General features: G+C 37.6%; 1 protein-coding gene across 9 annotated transcripts in view; it reads left to right on the top strand.

Moving 5' to 3' along the window:
- The window catches only part of SCN2A (sodium voltage-gated channel alpha subunit 2), a gene marked incomplete at both ends in the record, with an annotated part of 91940 nt that overhangs the window by 24508 nt on the left and 40609 nt on the right, over positions 1 to 26823 (top strand). For all 9 annotated transcript variants that reach the window (XM_079782437.1, XM_079782436.1, XM_079782439.1 and 6 more), the window contains 5 exons: positions 1315 to 1447; positions 5676 to 5914; positions 18414 to 18587; positions 19872 to 20228; positions 22496 to 22975. In XM_079782437.1, the coding sequence (XP_079638563.1) occupies positions 1315 to 1447; positions 5676 to 5914; positions 18414 to 18587; positions 19872 to 20228; positions 22496 to 22975 (1383 nt within the window). The remainder of the gene's footprint in view (positions 1 to 1314; positions 1448 to 5675; positions 5915 to 18413; positions 18588 to 19871; positions 20229 to 22495; positions 22976 to 26823) is intronic.

Below are 26823 nucleotides of genomic sequence, written 5' to 3'. Positions count from 1 at the left end.
TTCCCTTGGGGCGTGGGGCGGCCTGGGCGAGGGGCCTATGGTGGTTTGCAGGCTGGCCACACCCGCCAGCGACCCAAGCGGAGGCCCTGGTATCTGGGATTTATTTATCTTCTATAATTGAAACTTTGTAGCCTTGAGTGGAGGCCTAGGCTGGCCAGGGTGTGTGGAAAGCTTGGCTTCCTCCATCGCCAGTTTCAGTGCCAAGGATGTGTTGTTTTGTGGATGGAGTCTTTTTTGTTAATGTAAAAATGTTATAGGTTAGTTCCAATATTTAGCTTTATTATTAAGGATGTTGGGAAATGTTATCTATAATAATAAAAGCGTAATATGCTAATTAGACCAGACATCCTCTGGACTACCTTCTGGATGAAGCCAGGGCTGCAAGGGTAGCCTGGGTCCTGGGTGCCAGAGGGAAACCGGTGCCGGCAACCGGGGTAAGGAAGGCCTACTCTTGCACAAATTTCGTGCATTGGGCCTCTAGTCTGTTTATAATTAACACTAGAGGCCCAGTGCACAAAATTCGTGCACTCAGGGGGGTTGCTCAGCCCGCCCCGCACCCTCTCGCAGTCCAGGAGCCCTTGAGGGATGTCCGACTGACAGCTTAGGCCCACTGCTGGACATCCTTAGCGCTGCCATGAAGGCAGAAGAGGCTCCCACCACCACTGCTGCACTCGCCAGCCGTGAGCCTGGCATCTGGCTGAGCGGCGCTCTCCCTGTGGGACTGCACTGACCACCAGGGAGCAGCTCTCTTTTGAGCGTCTGCTCCCTGGTGGTCAATGCACATCATAGTGACCGGTTGTTCCGCCATTCAGTCAATTTGCATATTAGCCTTTCATTATATAGGATAAGCATTTTACAGTGGAATTCACATTTTAAGGAAACTACTATTGATGCATATTAGGGAAACTTAAAAATTCTTCTTTTACACTAAATCACATGAATATATGTCTATAAAGATCTAATAACTCAATCTGAGAGTAATTCAAGGAACCATATGTGTCAGTCTGAAGTTCTAGGTGGATTAAATACTAAAAAGGTATCTATCCAATAGTATGCATGGTCCTTCCAGCCCAAAGCTCCAAAATGGGGGAATTAGAAACATCCATTTTGATAACAAACTCAGGCATTCCTTAAAACTGAGACTCTGATGGGCTTTCAAACACTTCCCAAGAATGGTGATTCAGCAATGTCTTAATGAGATGTTCACATCTGAGAAAGCATGGTGAATAGTTAGTTAGGTAGCAAAAGTGATGGGAATGCTTTTAGTTTTGCTGCCCTTAAGAATAATAATTTCATCTAAAATTTTATTTTTAGGGGACAACTACCGAAACAGAAATAAGGAAGAGACGGTCCAGTTCTTATCACGTTTCCATGGATTTTTTGGAAGATCCTACAGCAAGGCAAAGAGCAATGAGTTTAGCAAGTATTTTGACCAACACCATGGAAGGTATGTCAAAAGTCTTACAGCATAGCTACTTGGTGGTACTTTGGTAATGATGAAAAAAATAAGTCTAAAAATTCCAAGAAAATTCTTTCTGACTTAATACCACATCATCATTATGTCTTTTACTACACATATATTCCGCCATCTATTATAGATTTTTATATTTAGTCTACAGGAAGCTACTGCAAACTCAAGATATACTTGGAATACTACTTTCATAGAATAAATACTGCATCGTTGAAATTTGTTGTGCACATGACACTGAAAGGAGTGTAATGATAAATGCTTATTTTTAGAATGATGCTAACCCATTTGAAATGCATTAACTGCTTGAGAAACAGGTTATAAAATCCTCTGATTTAACCAGAAATGTAAATGAAAACTGTAAATCAGGGTTTGATATAAATCCTTTTGAAGCAAAGTTTTCAAATTTTTGTACATCTACTTTTGCCTCTCTCTGACCAGAGTACTATATTAGCCTTCTCTGCAGATTATGTCTGAGTAGTTAACATATTGTTTAGAAATCTGGTTCTGATGAAGCCAAAATAAAGATTTGGGGGACAACTTGATCTGTGACCAGTTCTTAGTTCTGCCATGTATTAAATGTGTTAGCTTATGACTCTAAACTTCAGTCTCTTCATCAATAAAATGTGGATAATGATGTTTAGGCATAAGGTTGTTGTAAGGATTAAATGGGGCATCATATATGAAGCACCTATGTACCTGGCATGTAGAAGGCAGTCAATAAATATTATTATTATTAATTGTTTTATTTTTGTTGTTTTTGTTCATTTACAAGTTTGTGCCTTTCTATACTGTAAGTGAACTGGAATATCTACTTCAAGTATTTGGAAAATACTTCATATAAAATATATTCTATCCTCCTCCCTTATTCTCCTTTCCCCTTTTCTCCTTTCCTCTTGTATGATCCAGCCCTTTCCACCCTCCCCAGATATGTGTGCATGTGCGTGTGCACGTGTGTGTGTGTGTGTGTGTGTGTGTGTGTGTGTGTGTGTGTGTGGATATGTGTGTGTGGATGTGTCAAAGGAAAAAACAGATGGAGTATGAGAGATGAGTGAGAGAGAGAGAGAGAGCACACATTGTGCACATGATTTTATCTTTAGTTATAGTTTCACTTATTATTGGATAGGCTCTTGGAATAATTACTTTTCAGTCTGAATGAAAAAACCCCATGATACTAACAGCAGTACCAAAAACCTAAACGTCACAGCCAGAAGAAACTCACAGTGCAGATGGCAATATATATCACAGACATGTCAGCATTACAACACCCACTTTTCATAATGTCCTAATGCAGTATCAGAAATCTCTTCACTGATTTCTATGGAATATTAAACTCAGTCCATTCTTCCCCAACCTCGCCTGCGTTAGCTTGCACTCCCTCTTCCCCCCCAGCTGCCAGTAGCTTGCTCCTCCCTGTCCCTCCAGGTAAATCTTTTGAAGATTCTCTGGTCTTCTGCTCCTTGCCATAGCAAAACCACTGAGAGGAAGCTGCCAGTGGTTCTGCTACCGATGTCAGCAGCATGTCTGCTCCCTAAAGCAAGAAGTAGAGAAGGAGACAGGGTAAGTCTAAACCAACAGTCCTACTTTGCACTTCTGATAGCATTAAGTTTGAGCTAACGTACGAAATTCCTTAGAAAACATCAACCCACCACAAGATCGAACTAGTCCACTAACTAAGATACGGACTTCAACATTAGTGCACCCAGATCACCCTCCATGGGAATGTGTCTCATGGGGTCTCTTAGGGGGGAAAGATGTCCTGGAAATAAGTGTAACAGAGGAAGCAGGACACTGAGTGTTTGGTTTTAATACCTGCAAAGCGTTTGACCTTATGTTTTGTTTTTGTTTTTTCGAAAGACAATGGCTACGTTTTATTTGTTTTTCTTTGGCTGTATAGAATAAAAAGCTTACATTTTACTCAATGATTTTTAAAAACCTTGAATGTGGCATTGATCCAAGCTTGTTGTTAGCAATACTTAGCATGCATATGCATACCAGAGCTGTTTTTTATACATAGCCTTTGTTGTTGTTGTTCTTAATAATGGAGGAAAGGTTTCTTAGGTGGACGTAATCTGTTTATTTCGGGTTCTTTTCTTCTAAGTCTAATTATGGTTTAGTTTACTTTCCCTTTTTATGAAGCAGCTTGTTGATTGGGCTGGCAACTTTTGTTTTCCTTCTTTTGAATTACAGCCAAGTCTCCATTGTCCAGGGTAATGAATAGCCTATTAATGAAACTATAGGAGATGAGCAAAAATGAACTGCCTTTCAACTTTTTCAAAATCCCAAGCCATACAGAAATGTTTCCCCTGAGGAATTGAGCTGGGAAGTCTCAACTGGGCTGTGGATGATTCTCAGTGTGGATAACCCACACAGGAATAATGGAGAGCTGGCTGTAGTTCTTTCCTGAGTGCTTTGTTGTTTCAAAATAGAAAATTCTCCCTCATTTGGCATGAATAATTGAATAATTTTACTTTAGAATTTAACAGCTTTGCTACACTTTTTCCTGGAGTCGAGATGAATAATACCGGCTGAATTTCCACTTTTGAACTTTTCTCTGATTTATTTATTTTTTTCTGCACGATTACTGTTTGCTTCTGTTTATCTAATAAATGACAAGTAGCATTTAAAATAAATTTGCTCTGACTTGCTCTGACTGTACACAAAGAGATTTCTTTGTTTCTCTTTTGTGATTTACTGTAAATGATAATATATATTTAATCTCCAGAATAACCATAAGGTTACTTGGGAATGTTAAAAATAACTACAAAATAACTAGTGCATAATAATTATATTAATATTTTGCCTCTGATTTACAACTCAACTATTCTTTATTGTTTACAAAATTGCATGTTAAAAGAAATACAAATAAACTGTGCACTGGAAGAATTTCAATACCTAAAATGACAGTTGAAGAGTCCACTGAGTATGGAATTCTGTTAAAAAATAATCAGGAAATTAATTTATTTTAAGGAAGTAGTAAACTTTATATCATTTGTTAGTAGTGAATGTTTATCAGCAGGACAAAAAATCATTACCTATGATCGTGTTTGTTTATTTTATATGCTGTTTCTTCCCTTGCAAAGTTTAGTTCCTAATGAACTATACCAAGTTTAGAGATATATTCCAGTTGCCACAGTAATAATACCGAAGTGTCTTACCAGAGTCAATTATGCATAAATGAAAAAAGAATATTTCTCCCTACTAAGAAGTGATGGTCTCATTCAATAGAGCAGGCAGTAGAATACAACAATGATTTTGTCAGAAAACAAGTTCTGCATGCTGTTTCCACTCAAGAGTTGATTAAGAGATCATCTTACCAAAGAAAGAGTAGATAATTTCCCACTTCTAATTTTCTAAAATTCTTTTCCAGTATTTACCAAGTTTCAGTATTTTTAGTATCCTCTTAAAGATCTGTGCATTTCTGAACTCTTTCATCTATTATTTAGTTAAAGTCCTTTTTGAAAAGAATATACTTAAAAATAAATAAATTTTAACATGAAATTTTATATCATAAGTTTGGTATAATAGTTATACATTTTAACATAAAAACTATTCCATAAAATTTATAAATTCTACATATTTTCCACTTAAAATCCTCTTGCATTTTAGCAGTAGTACATAAATCCCACTTTGTGAAACATGGATTTATTATATAGTGAAGATCCACAAATCTTGTATAGCTTAATATACAGCCTATCTCTAATAAGTTTAATTAGAAACTTTTTTACTAAGACTGGTGACACTAACAAAACTATTTTATTGAAAGACCCACAAAACATATGTAATCCAAGAAACTGAGATTCAGCATTTCTGATAAAGGTTTGAGGGAACATCTCTTGAGAGTAATTCTTTGATAATATATGTGTATCTTGCTCTATCTGGAACATGGAGGAGTTTTCAGCATCCTTAATGAAAGTTCTACCTATTAATTTCTCATACCTTTGAAGATAATTATCAGACAGCTTAACACTGCAGATAGAATCTTGGAAACTATGCTTAGCCAAGAATTTGAACAGTTTACTAGTTTTTCTGTGCCCATGCCTTCCATGACACCTAATCCATTATAAGTGTTTTCCTGCTCCATCATCAAATTAACCCATTTAATAACTTTAGAGGTTTTTTTTTCAATATCACTTTCAATTTAAGCCAAAGACTGCTTAATAGAAAGTAAACAGTTTTCATGAGTAGTCTAACTTTTTTCTTCCAGAACTTGAAGAATCCAGGCAGAAATGCCCACCCTGCTGGTATAAATTTGCTAACCTGTGTTTGATTTGGGACTGCTGTAAACCCTGGTTAAAAGTGAAACATCTCGTCAACCTGGTCGTGATGGACCCATTTGTGGACCTGGCCATCACCATCTGCATTGTCTTAAATACACTCTTCATGGCCATGGAGCACTACCCCATGACGGAGCAGTTCAGCAATGTGCTGTCAGTCGGCAACCTGGTAAGGCTCACTGAGTTCCTCTTTCAATGGACTTAATGATTGTTATAATGAATTTTATTCTCACACTCAATGAATATCAACTCTCAAATTAAACATGAATTTATTGGCTGTGTATACCTGGACAGAAAAAGTTTAGCTTCCCTTTTTAAATAACAAAAATATATCACCAAATGAAGGAGTGCCAAAAAAAATTCAAAGATTTTATGTACAATTTGATTTAAAATTAAATTTAAATTGCCCATTTGTTAGAAAGATGATTATGAATTATGGAGGATGTTGATCTATGATTTTTAAAAATCCTGATGTATTTTTCAAGTATTTAGAATAGATTTTTAGGACATATGTACTTTTGCCAAACAAATTATAAAATATGCCAAGTTAGATAATTTTATCACTTATAAATACGTTAAGGTGGATTCTTTGTGGTAGGAAATATCATATAGTGGTTATTCTGTTTAAATTTCTTCTGTAAAATTAGGAATTTATAAATGATGATTTTTGCATATATTTTTACTCTGGCTACATGATAGAGTGATAGAAATGAAAGTAAAGTGGTCTTTACAGACAAACAAAAGGAATACACTTAAACAAAAATATATAAGAGGCTTATAAGCTCTCGTGCATTTTCCAACTTGATATATGAACATGAAAACAGGTTGTATATAGATATTAAATAATAGATTCTAAAGTACAGTTTACAATGTTTTTAGGATCTGAAGTAACCACTGTGTTTTTTATTATAGTCAGACTGGTCTTCACTGAGCCAATGATAAAGTTAATATATGCTGACCATTTGTATTATTAGGCACTATGCTATGTGGTTTATATGAAATCCCTCTCTTTAGGTTCCCACAAATTTACTCTTAAGGTAGATACTGTGATTGTCTGCATTTTACCATTTGGGAAACTGTACCCATGAGAAATTGATATAGTGGTGGAAGGTGTGAGCACTGTATCATAGACTGTGAAAGCTATTTCAGAGACTACTGTAAGTTATCGTCAATAATCACAGATCTTTAGAGGAGGGAAGAACAATAACATTACCTCGTTCAAATTGTCATCTACATAGGAATCCCTTCAACATTATCTCTAAAATATGAGCAAGAGATTAAAGAAAGCTTTGTGGAGGTGGATATTCAGAAACAACCCAAGTAGGCTTAAACAAAAATAAAGAGAATCCATTAACTCAAGTAAGTAAAGTCCATTTGGGCATAGCTCCATATTTTAACCTGGCTAGATTCAAGTTCTCAGTCAATGTCATTGGGAGTCAACTTCCTGCCCTAATTTTTCCCAGTATGTTTTGTTCATCTATGACTGGGTATTTCTATTGATGGCGTTCTACACAACCTTTATCCTACCAACATAGGTCCTATTAGTACTTCCAAACTAACAGTTTTAACAGAAGCCTAAGAGTTGGTTATCATTGGCTGGATTGGAGTTACTGCACTATTTCTAAGCCAGTCGTGACTCTGATTCTAGGGTTAGCATGCCTATTTGGTAAAATAAGAACCCTGTCTTATCACTGAAGACAGAGTAAATAAAAAGAATTATGAAGAAAAAAAGTACGTCTGTTATTACCAGAAGAAGAGAAAGTAGTTGCTAGAAAGACATAGTAACAAATGGACAATTCATAGGTGGGACTAGTCTTATGTGTTAAAGAAGGTAAATTTGTATTTGTGGTGAATTATGGAGTAGTAAAATATAGAGAGACAAGATACACATTCGCCTCAAGTTCATATGGAATATTACCCAGGGTAAGCTATATTTTAAGTCATAAGACAAGCCTCTTTGAACTTAAAAAAGATAGAAATCATATAAAGTACATTTACTGACAAAAACAGAATGAAATCAGAAATCAGTAACAGAAATATATTTGGAGAATTTACAAATATGTGGTAATTAAAAAACATACTCCTAAGTAACCAGTGGTTTAAAGAAGAAAAAAGGGGTGGGTGGGTGATAAGAATAGATTATGGATTGTAGTTTCTGAATACCCACCACCACAATCCATAATCTATCCTTACCCCTTAAGAAACTAAAAAAAAAGAAGCAGAAACTAAACCCTAAGCTAACAGAAGAAACGAAATAATAAAGAGTGAAAATGAATGAAATAGAGAATAGGAAAACTAGAGAAAATCAAGAAACTAAAAAGTTGATTCTTTGAAAAGATCAACAGAAATGACAAGTCTTTAACTAGACATACAAAAATAAAAGACTTACTAGGTGTACCGGTTAATAATGTGGATTTTTTTCAATGGATGGAGTTACACATATGTTGATATATATGTGACTTGATATGTATGCTATTTTGTTGTATTGACAACAAGCTTCAAAACTTCATATGTCAAATTTGCTGAAGGTCTTAACATCATGATATTTTTACACTTAAAAATGTCAAATTTCATGCCAAAAAAAGAGCATTTGTGGGAAGTTATAATTCATTACTTTATTTTGAAGAAAAGTGCTGCTGAATACTTTGGAAAGCTTATGGTGAACATGCTCCATCTCAAGATACTTGTGAATGCTGGTTTAAACACTTTAAAAGTGATGATTTCAATGTGAAAGACAAAGAACATCCAGGTCAACCAAAAAATTTTGAAGACCAACAATTATAAGAATTATTGGATGAAGATGCTTGTCAAACTCAAAACAACTAGCAGAAAGATTAAACGTTGCTCAACAATTTCCGATCATTTACAAGCAATGGGAAAGGTTTTAAAGGAAGGAAAATGGGTGCCACACCAACTGAAAGAAAGACAAATGGAAAACCGAAAAGTCATCAGTAAAATGTTGCTTCAACAGCACGAAAGAAAGTCTTTTTTGCATCGAATTGTGACTGGCGATGAAAGTGGTTTTATTTTGAGAATCCCAAATGCACAAAATCATGGGTTGATCCAGGTCAACCATCAACATCGACTGCAAGGCCAAATCCCTTCAGAAAGAAGACAATGCTCTGCGTTTGGTGGGATCAGGAAGGTGTGGTGTATTATGAGCTTCTAAAACCAGGTGAAACCATTAATACTGATCACTACCGACAACAAATAATCAATTTGAACCACGCTTTGATAATGAAACTACCAGAATGTTCCAGAAGACACGGCAAAGTAATTTTGCTTCATGAAAATGCACCATCACACACTTCAAAACCAGTTAAAGACACGTTAAAAGATGTTGCCTGGGAATTATTAACCCACCCACCGTATTCACCAGACCTTGCTCCTTCAGATTACCACTTGTTCTGATTGATGACACCCGCACTTTCTGAGCAGCACTTCAAAACTTACGAAGAAGTGGAAAATTTGGTCTCTGAATGGCTTGCCTCAAAACAAGCCAAGTTCTATTGGGACGGTATCCACAAATTACCTGAAAGATGGGGAAATGTGTAGCTAGCGATGGACATTACTTTGAATAAAGCACTTTTGATGTTTCTCTTGAAATTATCATGTTTTCTTTGATTACAAAATCCACATTATTAACTGGTACACCTGGTAAATCAATAACATAAGGAAGAGGGAATTTCACTATAAACCTTATAGAAATAAAAAGGAGTATAAAGGCAAGCCTAGGCCAAAAGAGTTTTACTGGTTAATTCCACCGAATGTTTTAAGAATTAGCACCAAGCCCTGGCTAGTGTGGCTCAGTTGGTTGGAGTGTTGTCTTATACACTGACAGGTCTTGGGTTTGATTCCCATTCAGGGCACATACCCAGGTTGTGGGTTCCATTCCCATCAGGTTGTGTACAGAAGGCAGCCAATCAATATTTCTCTTTCTCTCTCTAAAATTTAAATTAAAAAAAAAGAATTAATACCAGTTCTTCACAAACTGTCTCCCCCCGCAAAAGAAAAAAATTAGAAGGGAATACTTGCCAACTGATTTTGGGATTTGAAGCCAGCCAAGAAAAGAAATTGAACAAATACTTTGGGCTTCCCTTTGAAACCCCAGATGGCTACACTTTAGGAGTAAAAATTATGTCCGAGAACTAGAAGTTTGAATTAGAACAAAGAGTAAACCAAAGCAACCCTACCCTAATTAAATATGAAACCAAGGTACTGTAAGTTCCAGGTGGCCAACCTATAATTTAACTGCCTGCTAGAAAAATATCAATACTCTCCAATGGAAAATAATTGAATCAAACATCGCTACAACACATCATTCACAGCACATACAAGATTATGTATTATGTGAGGAAATAGGTAAATGTGACTCACAGTTGTGAGGAAAAAAACACTCAATAGAAATAGAACCAGAAATGACAGAATTGATAGAATTAACAAAAAAGAATTTTAGTGGAACTATTATTAAAAAGGGGTTTTAAAGGAGCTATATATGTTTAACAATTTAAAGGGGGAAAAGGATCAGAAAGAATAAACAGATGGAGAATATAAACATATAAAAATGAAAACTATAAAAAGCAATCATCTAGACATTTTAGAGCTGAAAGGTACAAATTCTAAAATGAAAAACTCACTGGATGTTTTACCGGTGCCCTGGGTTCCTGGGAACTCCCACGATAGAAATCAAGAGTATAAGCACAGAATCAGGACTCAGGCAAAGGTTTATTAAATAGATGGTGCTTGCAAGGGAAACAGTGTCCAAGGGGGAAAGAAGTGGCTGCTGCTTCCAGAACAAAAGCCGGGAACAGTTTTAAAAGGGTTGAGGCAGGAGCCTGAAGTCTAATCTTTAGAGGCGGGGACTCTTTGGCACCTCTGCAGTGGAACTACATACTTCTTCCTGCCTGGACTGTCTCATTAGCATATTAAGTCTCCACCCAGGTATGTGTTTTACTGTTGTAAAGAGGGTAAGGTCACCAGGCAGTCATTCTGGGGCTTACCTGTGTATGCATTAAGGTTTAAAAATTCCCTTTGCCTGATAAAGTGGTATCTGGTACAGCTACAGGGTTTGAGGGGCAACTGAGAGAAATTATAACTTTTCTAGCAGAGGCTCAGCTTGTCAGAAGAAAGGGTTGTTAAACTTAAAGCAAATCAATAGAAATGATCTCATTTGAACAGCAGAAAATAATGAAAGAAAAAATGAATTTGAGTCTCACTAATCTGTAGAATACCATTGAGTGGCCTATTCTATATATACTAGAAGCCCAATGCACAAAGATTCATGCTAGAATGGGCTTTCCTTTTCCTGGCTGCTGGCACTGCCTTTCCACTCTGGCCCAGCCCCTTTCCCCTAATGCCCCAGAGCCACCTCTTTCTGCTCTGCCCTGCCTTCCCACGCTGCCCAGAGGCCCTGAGAAACGGGGCTGGGGCAGAACGCAAGCATCCTGCCCCCATCACTCGGTACCTGTGTATACAAATTAACCGCCATCTTTGTTGGGTTAATTTGCATATCACTCCTGATTGGCTGGTGGCATAGGGGAGGTATGGTCAATTTACATGTTTGTCTATTATTAGGTAAGATAAAAGGCTAATATGCTAAGTGTCCGACTGTCTGACTAGTTGCTATGATGTGCACTGACCACTAGGTGGCAGATGCTCAACACAGGAGCTGCCATGATGCGCACTGGCCATTTACAGAGAAATGGCACTGCAGACCTGGCACCAACAAACACTTGGCTTCCCACAAGTGGGACACAGGCCTCATCATTACCCCGAAGCCACAACCCACCAAATCACAGCTGATGCTGTTGAGCTGAGACTTCATGGTGCTAAATGCGGCCCACAGCCTAGCCCCACCCAGAAACCGTGGCTGTGGGCACCGGTAACGACGTCATACAGCAACGCCTGGCTTCCTCTCCCTTGGGACTAGCCTCCTTGCAGTTTCTTCAGCCCAGGAACACAACTTGCTTTATAGCCAGGTGGAAACATTTACAATTTAATCAAATGGCTGTGAAGCGTTTTCCCATGCCTCATTTCATTTGATCCTCACAGAAATCCTGAAGTAGGTAGATAGGAGACTTGGTGGAATCCTATTTTTTTTTTTTCATTAGCTAGAAAATGGAGATTTAAAAAGCTTAGAAACTTGACCCGGCTGAAAAGAAGTAAGAAATGGTGGACCTTGAAAATGACTTCAGGTTTCTCACTGTGCAGAATATAGTCAAACACTGCTGCAGTTAAATATTTTACCCTTTGTTTTCCCTGCATGATCTACAATAATAATCTGCTTGGTGTTTATATTTACTGGTGTTTGTGTTGCTGACAATTACCTAATAGAGAAGTTGGGGTGCTTCAACTGGGCTGGAAAATTTTTAGCTAAATCAGAAAGCAGGTCTAATTAAGCAAGTTTATCCTATAAAATAAAAGAGCAATATGCAAATTGACCATACCTCTGCTACACCAACATGCCATGCCCACAAGCCACGCCCACCAGACAATCAGGAGCGAGTATGCAAATAAACCCAAAAAAGATGGCTGCGGCCATGGAGAGCAGGAGGGAGGCTTGGGTTTCTCCGGCAATGGAGGAAGCCAAGCTTTCCGCCTGCCCTTGCCAGCCCAGGCCTCCACTCAATGCTACAAAGTTTCAATTGATAGAAGATAAATAAATCCCAACAAAATGATGGCAGCCACAAAGCTGGAGAGAGTAGGAGGCTTGAGTTGCCCCCAGAGATGGAGGAAGCCAAGCCTTCTGCCTGCCCTGGCCAGTCTTGGCCTTCGCTTAAGGCTACAACGTTTCAATTATCCTCTCTAATAAAATGGTAATATGCAAATTAACCATCACTCCGCTACATAAGCCACACCCACCAGCCAAGCCACGCCCACCAGCCAATCAGGGCGAGTATGCAAATTAACCCCAATCCAAGATGGCTACAGCCAGAGAGAGCAAGGTTTCCTAGGTAACAGAGCAAGCCAAGCTTTCCATAGCCGTTGCAGGCCTAAGCCTCCACTCAAGCTACAAAGTTTCAATTATAGAAGGTAAACAAATTCAAACAAATGGCTGCAGAATGGAGCTTGAGAGAGCAGGTCAGGGTTGCCGGCGGCAACAGGGGAAGCAAAGCTTTCCGCACACCCTGGCTGGGCCCACCCGCTTAAGGCAACAAAGTTTCAATTGTAGAAGGTGAATTAACTGCCACAGAAATGGCTGCCGCCCAGGCTACAAAGTTTCAATTGTAGAAGGAAAATAAATTCCAGATACCAGGGCCTCCCCTTGAGTTGCCAGGGGGCGTGGCCGGCCTGCAAACCACCACAGGCCCCTCGCTCAGGCCACCCCACACCCCAAGGGAACCCCACCCTGATCAGGGACACCCTTCAGGGCAAACCAGCTGGCCCCCACCCCTGTACCAGGCCTCTATCCTATCTAATAAAAGAGTAATATACAGATTGATCATCACTGCAACACTCAATATAGCTGCCCCCATGTGGTCAAAGATCCTGCCCCCATGTGGACACAAGATGGCCACCACAAGATGGCCAGCAGGGGAGGGCAGTTGGGAGGCACCCGGCCTGCAAGGGAGGGCAGTTGGAGGTGATCAACCCTGCAGGAGAGGGCAGTTAGGGATGACCAGGCTGGCAGAGGAGGGAAGTTGGGGGCAAACAGGCTGGCAGGGGAGCAGTTAAGCATCAACCAGGCTGGCAGCAGAGTGGTTAGGGGGTGATCAGGCTGGCAGGCAGAAGCGGTTAGGGGCAATCAGGAAGGCAGGCAGGCAAGCAGTTGGGAGCCAGCAGTCCTGGATTGTGAGAGGGATGTCCGACTGCCCGTTTAGGCCCGATCCCACCAGGATCCCAGATTGGAGAGGGTACAGGCTGGGCTGAGGGACAACCCCCCGCCGTGCACGAATTTCGTGCACCGGGCTTCTAGTAGAAGATAAATAAATCCCAACAAAAATGGCTGCAGCCATGGAGCAAGCAGGAGGCTTGGCTCCACTCAAGGCTACAAAGTTTCAATTATAGAAGATAAATAAATCCCAACAAAAATGACGGCAGCCACAGGGTTGGAGAGAGTAGGAGGCTAGGGTTGCCCCAGGCGATGGAGGAAGCCAAGCTTTCCGCCTGCCATGGCCTGACTTGGCCTCCACTCCAGGCTACAAAGTTTCAATTATAGAAGATAAATAAATCCAAACAAAAATGGCTGCAGCCAAGGAGCGAACAGGAGGATTGGCTCCACTCAAGGCTACCAAGTTTCAATTATAGAAGATAAATAAATCCCAGATACCAGGGCCTCTGCTTGGGTTGCTGGGGGGGGGGGGGGGGCATGGCTGACCTGCAAACCACCACAGGCTCCTCACCCAGGCTACCCCAAGCCCAAAGGGAACACCCACCCTGATCCAGGACACCCTTCAGGGCAAACCAGCTGGCCCCCACCCGTGCACCAGGCCTCTAGCCTATCTAATTCTATCTAATAAAAGAGTAATATGCAAATTGACCATCACTCCAACAAAAATGGCTGCTCCCATGTTGTCAAAGATGGCTGCCCTTATGTGGACACAAGATGGCCAGCATGAGATGGCCAGCAGGGGAGGGCAGTTGGGGGCAATAAAGCCTGCAGGGGAGAGCAGTTGGGGGGGACCAGGCCTGCAGGGGAGGGCAGTTAGGGGTGACCAGGCTGCAGGGGAGGGCAGTTAGGTGCAAACAGGCTGGCAGGGGAGCAGTTAGGCATCAATCAGGCTGGCAGGGGAGTGGCTAGGGGGTGATCAGGCTGGCAGGCAGAAGCGGTTTGCAGCAATCAGGAAGACAGGTAGGCGAGCAGTTGGGAGCCAGCAGTCCTGGATTGTGAGAGGATGTCCGACTGCCCATTTAGGCCCAATCCTACTGGGATCGGGCCTAAATGGGCAGTCGGACTTCCCTTGAGGGGTCCCAGATTGGAGAGGGTGCAGTCTGGGCTGAGGGACAACCCCTGCCCCCTGTGCACAAATTTCGTGCACCGGGCCTCTAGTAAGATTATAATGGAGCTGAAAAATTCATATCACCTGATGATGTCATAGTTATATTATTGTGATAGCACATTGCATTACATTACACAAATACCATTCTGTTGCAATTGCCAACAGTTTTCAATATAATGATATGCTGAGCAGGTTTGTAGCCTAAGAGCTGTAGGGAAACTGAATTTGTTACACAGAAATATGTCTCTCTTGTATAAGGATTATTTTATTTTAAACTAGTTAATTTTAAGAAACAGTAGACAAAGGGATGAAATAGAACCCTTTGCAAAAGACAATTACATTTGTAGAAGAATTTTCCATTTGTAAGGGTGCCTCCCTGCTATACCACAATGAGAGGGAGACCTTAGCTCTAGAAATTCTTATCGATGCAGATGCAGAGCACAAGGACTTAAACTTGCATAACAACGTTACCCCTGTTTACTGTGCTTTTCCTGTTAACCCTTCAAAACTGACTCCCCTAACCTCCAACATCTTTTGTCTCTAGCTGCAGATGGTATTTAAGGTGGTGGCTTCAGCCATTTTGGTTTCCCTGGGTATCCTATGTATACATGCTATTAAACGTTTGTTTGTTTTCTGTTAATTTGTTTTATTACAGAAATGTCTCAGCCAAGAACCTAAAGGGTAGAGGAAAAAAATTTTTCCCCCCTACAGAGCAATAGGCTATAATATACAGCATGGGTGTGTCGTAGGCTGTATCACTAGGTTTGTGCAAGTGCACTCTTTGAGGTTCACACAACAACAAAATTGCCTTAGGACACATTTCTCAGAATGCATGCTTGTCCTTAAGCAGCACATGACTATAATACACAGGGACTAACATCTCACTGGAGACAATTAAGGCTCTAAAAAAGCGACCTGGTGAAAGAAAGAAAAAAAATTAAAAGTTAATTTTAAAGAAAGGGCCTTTCATTTGATCTTTATATTTTATACGTATAAGGATCTTTTAAAGCTAAAAAACAAAATATCATTTGATAAAGTTGTACACAAAGAAAATAGAGAATGGAAAATGCTGCTTCTAGTGGCTGGACATTATTATTTTTTTTAATTGAATAAATCTTTATTGTTCAGATTATTACAATAGTTTCTCCTTTTTTGCCATAGCTCTCCTCCACCCGGTTCCCACCCCACCCTCTGCCCTTACCTCCCCCCCACTGTCCTCATCCATAGGTGTACAATTTTTGTCCAGTCTCTTCCTGAACCCCCCATGCCCCTTTGCCCCTGAGAATTATCAGTCCACTCCCTTTCTATGCCCCTGATTCTATTATATTCACCAGTTTATTCTGTTCATCAGATTTTTTATTCACTTGATTTTTACATTCACTTGTTGATAGATATGCATTTGTTGTTCATAATTTTTATCTTTACTTTTTTCTTCTTCCTCTTCTTAAAGAATACCTTTCAGCATTTCATATAATACTGGTTTGGCGGTGATGAACTCCTTTATCTTTTTCTTATCTGTGAAGCTCTTTATCTGACCTTCAATTCTGAATGATAACTTTGCTGGGTAATTTTGGATGTAGGTTCTTGCTATTCATCACTTTGAATATATCTTGCCACTCCCGTCTGGCCTGCATATTTCTGTTGAGAAAGCAGCTGACAGTCATATGGGTGCTCCCTTGTAGGTAACTAACTGTTTTTCTCTTGCTGCCTTTAATATTCTCTCTTTGTCTTTTGCTCTTGGCATTTTAATTATGATGTGTCTTGGTGTGGTCCTCTTTGGATTCCTTTTGTTTGGGGTTCTGTGTGCTTCCTGGACTTGTAAGTCTATTTCTTTCACCAGGTGGGGGAAGTTTTCTGTCATTATTTCTTCAAATAGGTTTTCAGCATCTTGCTCTGTCTCTTCTTCTGACACCCCCATAATTCTGATGTTGGTACGCTTGAAGTTGTCTCAGAGGCTTCTTACACTATCTTCAACTTTTTGGATTCTTTTTTCTCTTTGCTTTTCTGGTTGAGTGTTTTTTGCTTCTTTGTATTTCAAATCTTTGACTTGATTCTTGTGATCCTCTAGTCTGCTGTTGGGTCTCTGTGTAATATTTTTTATTTCAGTCAGTGTATGCTTAATTTCTAGTTGGTCCTTTTTCATATCCTCGAGGGTCTGGTTAAATTTATCGGCCTTTTCTAGGAAATTCTTGAAAAACCTTATAACTGTGGTTTTGCATTCTATATCTAGTCGTTTATTTTCCTCCATTTCTTTTGTTTGTGTTCTGTTACTTTGTCTCTGCATTTTTGCTGCTTCCCTGAGTTGGTAGGATAGCTTTGTGTGCTAGGTTTCCTAAATGGCCCAGTTGGTCAGCCTCCCAGTCACCTGAGGTGGACACGCTTGGTGCACCCCTTTGTTGTCTGTGTGTACAGCCTTGTTGTAGTTCAGTCTTGATTGTTGTTGGTATCACTGGGAGGAATTGACCTCCAGGCCAATTGGCTATGTGTATCAGCTTTGTCTACGCCAAAGAGCTGTGCTGGAGACAGTCTTTTAGGACCAGACTTGCAAAATTGCAAAAACCTCTGTGCTCAGCTTGGATAGGGCGGAGTCTCAGGGCTGAGCAGACAGTCTTGGCTTCCCGTCAGCCCTGTCCTTGCACGTGCACCTCCAGACCTCTTCCTTCTGGGGCTCCCCTGAGTTTCCGCCTGACAGTCCAGATTCCCCCAGGCTCGCCCGGAGCTGGGGTTCAGTGCAGTCGGAACTGGGGTTCAGGGCAGTCAGGAGCTTCCGACTCCCTTCCGCTAGGGAGAGCTAGCGGCAACCTCAGCAGTCAGTCTTCTCTGAGCATACTCACGTGTGCACATCTCCAGCCCCTTGCCTGCCATGGCTTCTCCAAGTCTCCTAGTCTCTGTTTGCCTTTCTCTCTACCTGACAGTCCAGACTCCCCCCTATGACCCTGGGTCCACAGGGTTTCGCCCAGAACTGGGGTTCAGTGCAGTCGGGGGCTTCCTTTCTTCTCCTGCCAGAGAAAACCAGCCAGGCACTCAGCCGCCCTTCCTCTCTGTGTGTGTGTCTCTGTACCTCAGTCCTTTGCAGCTCCTCTGATTCTCCGTGTGCTTTCCTCTTTCCTTCTAGTTGTAGAATTTCCACTCAGCCAGCTTTCCTATGGTTCTGGATGATGTCTATTCTGTCTTTTAGTTGTAGTTTTGAAATTGTTGTGTGAGGAACCAATTTATGTGTTTATCTATGCTGCCATCTTGGTTTCTCTCCCGCATTATTAATTTTTATTTAAAAAAATTTTTAGCATTCTTACCATCTGAAAGGTGAGTGGTGACCATGTTTATTATATAGGGATGTTAAGTGCATTCTTAGCATCAGCCTTGCCTGTGGGGCCATGGGAGAAAACTAACTATTAGGTAAGCATTTGGTGAGTTTTTGGAAGGCTAGAGAGATCAAAGGCAGAGTCAGGCAGTTAGCCACAATGAGTTAGCTGAGCCTTTCATATAAGAATGTAAAAATAAGAATATTAATTTTATTATTTTAACTCATGTGCTCTTCATCACTTGATAAACCTTAAACATAATAAACAATTAAATATTGATTTGAATACAAACCATTTGAGGGAATAGTTTGCTGGACTTAAACTGATTTTTAAAACACAGAATTATGATTTGTTGGCAGTAAATTACGCAATAATTTTTTTATGTTGTTAAGATTATTCACTCATGTAATGAATATTTCTCACTTAGGTTTTCACTGGGATCTTCACCGCAGAAATGTTTCTCAAGATCATTGCCATGGATCCCTATTATTACTTTCAGGAAGGCTGGAATATTTTTGATGGTTTCATCGTGAGCCTTAGTTTAATGGAACTTGGTTTGGCAAATGTGGAAGGATTGTCAGTTCTTCGATCATTTCGGCTGGTAAATTAATTGGAAGTATCCATAATATTTTTATAATTCATTTAATTTGTTTTCACTCTTTCTAGTAACCATTATGGTATTTTATATGGTCACAATATTATTTGAGTACATTTTAAAAACAAACCAGATTGCTCCAACCAACTAAGCCACGGTTAGTCTCAAGAACATGTTCTTAAGTCTGTTTAGAATTTCCCTTACCACTTTCAAATTTCACATTTGAGTAGAGATCTTTAGAGCTGTGTTCTTTTCCCCCCCATCTTCACAGAGAGCTGAGGATCTAATTTGAAGTCAGAAGAATGCAAAGAAATAGAATAAATGTTAGAAATTATTACATAAAAGTAAATATGGGCCACTATTTTTTAAAAATGTTTAGCAAATCGTTGTGATAACGTGATGCAGTTTAAGAAAATAGGAAGCATAATATCATTAGCATCTTGCTTAGAATGTCAGGTATTTTTGCATTAATTATCCTCTGAGAATAAATTAAACATTATGGTACTTACATTTGATTCTTTGAGTCACTTAGATGCCATTAAATAATGTACTACCATTGGCCTGACATTTGTTGAAGCATCAGAAATAAAATGTTGCTGCTGTTTAACCATAAATGGTATTTTAGAGGCCTCTATGAGCTAAAACAAAAATGAGTCAGGCACAGTGGTGGAGAGCCATTTACACATTCTAATGAGTTGTTGATTAATTAAATCACTGAAGACATAAAGGTTGACAAAATGCAGCTTTTACTTAAGTCCAAGTATTTCTTCTTTGAATATAATAAATCTTTAATATATAGCTTAATGTTACAGTAAGCTAAAGATACAGTAAGATTAAAGCAATCTAAATTTTTAAAAATTAGTTGTTTTTCTCTTGTAGATTATGTAATTTGCTTTAATTTTATCTGCATCTTTGCATTTTAGCATGATATTTTAAATACACTGAAAAAATATATCCACTTCGAGTTTTTAAATATTGAGAGCCTCTACTTCTCTGAAACAGTCTTAGTTAATTAATTACCATTAAATCTTAAATACCTCAGTTCCTTACAAAAAAGCAAAAGGAGTATTATATGTGCTTATGTAAGATTCTGGGGAACTTGGTGTATCTATTTCCAAATGAATAGTGCCCCATGATAGAAAAATAAGCTGATAACATATGCTAGATAATAGTTTGACACACAAATAATTCATCACCCTACAATTGAGACATTGAAGATTTTCCACATAAATAGATTTATAGATTCTTTAGAAGACAGGACAGTAACAGCTTTCTTGATTTTGTTCCCAGCTCCGAGTTTTCAAGTTGGCAAAATCCTGGCCCACCCTGAACATGCTAATTAAGATCATTGGCAATTCAGTGGGGGCTCTGGGTAACCTCACCTTGGTGTTGGCCATCATCGTCTTCATTTTTGCTGTAGTCGGCATGCAGCTTTTTGGTAAGAGCTACAAAGAATGTGTCTGCAAGATTTCCAGCGACTGTGAACTTCCACGCTGGCACATGCATGACTTCTTCCACTCCTTCCTGATTGTGTTCCGCGTGCTGTGTGGAGAGTGGATAGAGACCATGTGGGACTGCATGGAGGTCGCTGGCCAAACCATGTGCCTTACTGTCTTCATGATGGTCATGGTCATTGGAAACCTAGTGGTATGTAAAAACGTTTTTCTCATTTTCAGTAAAATATAATGTAGCCATATATAAAACTATGTTTAACTGAGGAATGTTTTATATGTTATTTTTTGTATCAAGGCCTGTTCCAATTCTCAATTATTCATTATTTCAGGAGCTAGGTATAGTTTATACTATTGAAATCCACATAAGTATTTTTATTTATTTATTTTTCTTTATTGATTAAGTTATTACATATTTGTCCTTATCCCCCCCATTTCCACCCCCCCATGCCCTTACGCCTCTGGTGCCTATGTCCATTGGTTAGGCTTATATGCATACATACAAGTCTTTTGGTTGATCTCTCCTCCTTACCCCTGCCCTTCCCTCTGAGATTTGACAATCTGATCAATGCTTCTCTGTCTCTGGATCTGTTTTTGTTCATCAGTTTATGTTGTTCATTATATTCCACAAATGAGTTAGATCATGTGATATTTATCTTTCTCGGACTGGCTTATTTCGCTTAGCATAATGCTCTCCAGTTCCATCCATGCTGTTGCAAATGGTAAGAATTCCTTCTTTTTTACCACAGCGTAGTATTCCATTGTGTAGCTCTACCACAGTTTTTTAATCCACTCATCTGCTGATGGGCACTTAGGCTGTTTCCAAATCTTAGCTATGGTGAATTGTGCTGCTATGAACATAGGGGTGCATATATCCTTTCTGAATGGTGTTTCTAGTTTCTTGGGATATATTCCTAGGAGTGGCATCACACATAAGTATTTTTAGAAGTGTTTTAATTATTATTTTTTTCTTATTGAGATACAATTGACATATATAACATATTTTTTTCTCACATCATATGGATAATGTGCCAATGTAACAAGGTTTCAGGGAGGCGTATCTTACACAAGAGCATGAACACCCAATCATCATGCTTATGAACTACAAAAGGATCTATAATGAACTCTTAAGATACGTTTTGAGCCAAAGTTTTTCTTCATCACTAAAACCTCCTTATTAGTCATGGAGAAGGCCATTTCTGGCTTTTATCTTTCAGTTCTTATGCTAAAGCATGGAAGAATTACTAAGAACAGCCACTCATTTCATTTATAAGTACTTGGACTGTTTCAAATTTGAGTTTTCCACAAATTGAAGTTTAAAAAAAAATTAGTGATCCTCTCAGTCCATTAAGAGTACATGAAGTCTTGGTGCCTAGAACTAGAGTATGAGCAAATAACATTGACTCAAGAATCACTTATTATCATGTCTCTGTAAAATGAACCATGCCCAGCACTTCTGTACTGAGTCCTGGAGGCCTGGGAAAGATGATAGGAAAATAAATGTAGCACAGTGATAATACATTTGCTCAAACAGAAGTAAAAATAGAAAGCATCTAATACATGTCAAAGATATAAAAACAAAGTGCCATATGTCAAGTTCCCAAAATGGAAAAATTGCTTTAGAAAGACAAGGAAAGGTTTTGTCAAGAATTTGGACTTGAAATATCTTTAATTGAGGTGTAAGTTTTGACTTGGAAGGAAGAAAAGTTGACATATCTATTTTGAGTTGTCCAGACATAATAGCTCCCCAAAATTTTACATGAATCAAAATATGTTAGTATTCTTTTCACACACTCATACCAATGAGGCCTATTTTTGGAGATGAGATTTATAGACTAATTACTGGTCTTATTAATGGAAATACCTTTATTCCATAATCTTAAACTCAATGTTAGCATCATCATTATTTTATAATAAACATTTATTTGTAATATTTTCAACCATTGTATAAATATAGTGGCCTTGATTTTCTGAGCCAACAAATAAATAATCTGGTTTTTGATCTATAATACATAAAAATCAAAGCATATTTAAATATATTAGAATCATCTTTGGTTTTAAAAATAAAATGATAATAAATTATTATTGTCCTAGAAAATCCAGGTTACACGAGCAAAATTGTTTGCATCCCAATTAAAACTTCTTTTTTTTTCTTTTTCACTGTACTATTATCTATATAACTAAGATTTATCTTTTTGAATTAAAATTAATATAGTTACATTATGCAACAATGGCTTCAGTAATTTTGCAATGACTAAAAAGGAAATTATGTTAATAGCATCATTTTATATTAGCCAGTTATTTATTTCATTCACTTTTTTTTAGGATAGTTGATGATGAGCTAGAAAAAAGAAATTAAGTTTATGAAAAAATTAAATTTAAGAATAATTTTAGAAAACTTAAAGTCAAGAACCATTGAAGTGACAGAATGTTTTGATCACCTAATTTCCTATTGTGTTTTAGGTTCTGAACCTCTTCCTGGCCTTGCTTTTGAGTTCATTCAGTTCTGACAACCTTGCTGCCACTGATGATGATAATGAAATGAACAATCTCCAGATTGCTGTGGGAAGGATGCAGAGAGGAATTGATTATGTTAAAAGAAAAGCACATGAATTTCTTCAGAAAGCCATTGTTAGAAAGCAGAAAGCTTTAGATGAGATTAAACCTCTTGAAGATCTGAATAACAAAAAAGACAGCTGTATTTCCAATCATACCACCATAGAAATAGGCAAAGATCTCAATTATCTCAAAGATGGGAATGGAACTACCAGTGGCATAGGCAGCAGTGTAGAAAAATATGTCGTGGATGAAAGTGATTACATGTCATTTATAAACAACCCCAGCCTTACTGTGACTGTACCAATTGCTGTTGGAGAATCTGACTTTGAAAATTTAAATACTGAAGAATTCAGCAGCGAGTCAGATATGGAGGAAAGCAAAGAGGTAGGAGTTTTTAAATAAGAAGATATTTTGGTATTAAGCTTTAAAATATCAAACTATTTAAAAATTATATTTTCTTTCAATAAGAAAATAGGAAATATCAATTGATACATTTTATATGGCAAATTGGTGATAAATCAATGATATATTAAAATATAGCTAGACAAGTAATCTGCTGACTAATTTTTCAAGTATTTACTATTTTGAATTATTAATAATATTAATATGAATTTTTCTAAGTATTTAAATATAAATTTAGATTTGTAAAAATGCCTCAGATTATCCACTTTCTTCCTTATAATTATTCCAAAATGATGTGTTTTTTTATATGTATCAAAAATACTTGGTGAGAAGGTAAGTTCCAATTCTGATTTTGCTATATTCTTGGCTCTTAGGAAATACTTCATAAAATGTGATTTTATTTAGTTTGCATAAGCATATTTATTCATGGAAAATCTTATTGTAATCTTGGCTTGATATTAATATATACTTTCATATTTTGTGAAGTAAATAATTTTTTAAGGAAGTGAAGATATTGATGAGGAATCACACTGAAAAATATTTGTAACTCTGAGCCCAGTGCCTGCATAATATTTTATAGAATGTAAAATTGTGCATTTAACAACTACAGTAAGAGTCTGGGTAGTTTAAAGTATTCTTTGATTTACCACAAGTATGAGTATCAGAGTATGTTTTTGTTTGTTTATAGGTTAATATGTGCAGAGTTGGGGTAAAGAGAAGAAGGAATTGAAATCCTCAGTATTTAACTGTTTACATATACAAAAATATGGATGGCTTTCCCAGTAACAAACGCTTGCATAAATAAATAAAAATACCAACCAAAACCAAAGTTTTATCTTTGTCATTTGAATTGATTGGCAGGGAAAATAAAGACCTCTTTTACTGTTCTCATTCTAAAAAAGATAAAATGACTTGGGAGAATTTGAAGCATTAAAGTATAAAATTTAAGTAGTGGAACAAGGTATAATTAGGAATCAGTTAACAAAAATTATTAGCAAAAATATATTTATAAGAAGGGAACTTTAGATATTTCAGTCAGTATTTCTATATGTATTCCATAAAGAATATGCCATTTTCTATTCTTTCTTGTTTATAAGATAAATAGTATTGCTAATTCGGGAATTAGGTAGAAGTAGATGTTAGCATAAATTCAGGAGAATTTTAAATATAGGTACTAAAATTAACATATATAAGTAACAAAGTTATAGCTACTAGTTTCACAAAATAACTGATGAAATTCAAGGGAAATATTTTAAAACCTTATAGCCTGAGGCAAAGAATCACTGTAGTTAGTTGAAGTGAAATATTTACTAATAAGACCATTATTTTAAGATTGAATATCTTAAGATATGGTTAATAAAATTTTGGATAAGCATAGTTGGTTGGTCTATGCTGAAAGGGTAGGGCCTAATTTTTGGTATTTATATCACTAGAAGCTGAAGTCAGTGGTTAGAAAATAATATTGGGTCATTACATTTTAATATCTATTCCCCTTTTGTTGTTTTGACATTATTCCTAACAGTTAATATTTCCCTTATAGAAAGGGAAATAAATTTTTATTTTTATGTATGCTTAGAGTCTTATATAAACTAAGAATGAATTATAAATAATCAAATGTTGCAGCCCTCAGTCAGTTTAAGCTTTTGGCTAAGTTTGAGTATTTTTTGGGGTGTAGGTAATTTGACATCCAGTCTTCTTTATTCAGAAATTTTAAAGCCTCAAGCTTCTCCAAAAGAACATGTATTGTGCCTGCCCTCAAAGCATTAGGTTTGACATTAAAGGAGCATCCAGTAAGCTGGGGCTTATAGCAGGAAAATCCAAACTGTCTTCCCAATTTTTCCTGTTATCATTAAATTTGTCATTTGTTCTCTGTATGAGTTAAGTACTCCAAAATAATATATGTGAACTCAGTACTTTGGAATTGGAGGCAGATAACTGATCTTCCCATTGTAAATAAAATTATTTTATTGCTTCAGCTATGGAGTCTTCTCAATACCTTCCCACCGTAGAGATTGTTACCTGGGTGTTAAAATGTATTATTTGGAGAATTTTTCAATTATGGCTTCATTTCAAACTTCATAAATATAAGCTCATAAAAGATTAGGCAATAGTTTAGGAAGGGAATATGTGCAGGCTTTAATCTTTTGGTATTTAATGTGGTAGGTCTATCACTAGGAATCAAAAGAGAATTGAAAAAACCCCAATATTCCCACCTGAAATATCTGTTTTAGTCTTCAAGTTATTTTTAACTTGTCCTTTTCTTAGCTGGTGGGATGGGATTATGCTGTTCAATATTGCATGTAGAGTTGTAAGAAATGGTTTGAGGCTTATTGATATTCTTTTCTAAGTGGTTAAAAATATTAAAGGGAAAAAATGAAGCACTTTTTAATTTTTGGAATGCCTACGTGATTTCCTTTTTATAGGGCAGATTAACCAAGTGGGCCAGAGGTTGTTTAGGTGCTTGAACTAAATACTCTTCTATTTTGTCTTTGCCAAATTTGCGTGATTCTCTGATAGTTCTGTCGATTCTCTAGAGCATATTATTTTAAATTCATCATGATCATGCATGCTTTAACTCCTATGTTATTTTTACTATATTTAACGTGATTCCTTTTACACATTGTGATTTTGAATGATTGATTTTTTTCTTGAGAGTGTTAATAATGTTGAAAGCATGCTTGATTTTTCGAAGTGAAATTGACTAGTGCAATCTGGTGACCTTCACTGCTTACCATTCTTACTTCTCACAGGAGTAAAAAATCAAGCTGGAGCCATCAAGAATGCAGCGCTGGTGTTTTTTAACCAGCCAGAGGCTCGTGCCACCACTTTTACCCAGGTTACCCAAGCAAGTTGTACATATATAAATAGAATCAGTTTCTAAATGAATTTTGACTGGCCTGCATGTGACTCAGCTACATTCCTTGCCCATCCATTGGCAGTAAAATAAAAACATGCACAGCTTGCTCTTACGCTGGTCAGGCAAGTCTGGCAACCCAACTTTTAAAAAAAATGATTTAGCTGCTAGTTTCCTTACATAGATTTTTAATGGAAATTATGCTCAGTATAAAGTAAAAGTGCATGCCTTTATGGATTATTTAATTTCCATTTAACATTACAGAGTTTTTAACATGCTGAGGGCCTAAAGGAGAAATGTAGGTGCTCTTTGAAAGACTCTGGCAGAAAAGCTTTCTCTTGCCATCCCCCCCTCTGTTAAATTTATTTTTCAATTACCCTTTTTTTAATATAGCCTCAATGAGTGTGCTTTGTTGGTAGTTATTTTTGTTCAGTATCATATTAAGTTTTTCTGAAGGATAATCTGAAAATTAAAGCAATCCTTTATACATGTTCAAACTTCCTGAAGGATGCCTTTATGTTATAATAATGTAAATGAATTGGAATGTTTATGTTTTGGCTGCTATCAGCATGGGTATAATTTTTATCTGCTTAATTTTAGAGAAAATAGCATTGCTTTATTTAGCAATTGACCAAAAGTATTTTGCATTTAGAATATGACCCCCTTGGAGATTCTGTTGTTTACCCCTAAAAACTCTTAAGACTGAAAAAAAAAAGAAATATGTTTTTTTATACAAAAAAAAAATAAGAAAGTCTTATAGTTGGTATTTTCAGAAAGAAAATAGATCTGGAATCCATTTTCTTTATCCTATTGTTCCTCAGTCCTTTGTGTTTTGTCTCTCCTGTATTTTTCTCCTGAAAAATATTATTTAAATATGTCATGCAGACTCCTACACAGGAAAAAAAAAATCATTGTGAGCTCTTGTTTCTCTGGTGTTTTTGAAAAGGAGGGACCTCCCTTGTCATATGACTACAGA

Source organism: Cnephaeus nilssonii (genome assembly GCF_951640355.1).
Source record: "Cnephaeus nilssonii genome assembly, chromosome: 10".
NCBI classification, from domain to species: domain Eukaryota; kingdom Metazoa; phylum Chordata; class Mammalia; order Chiroptera; family Vespertilionidae; genus Cnephaeus; species Cnephaeus nilssonii.
The sequence above is the reverse complement of the archived record's forward strand: the minus strand, read 5'-3'. Positions and strand labels throughout refer to the sequence as shown.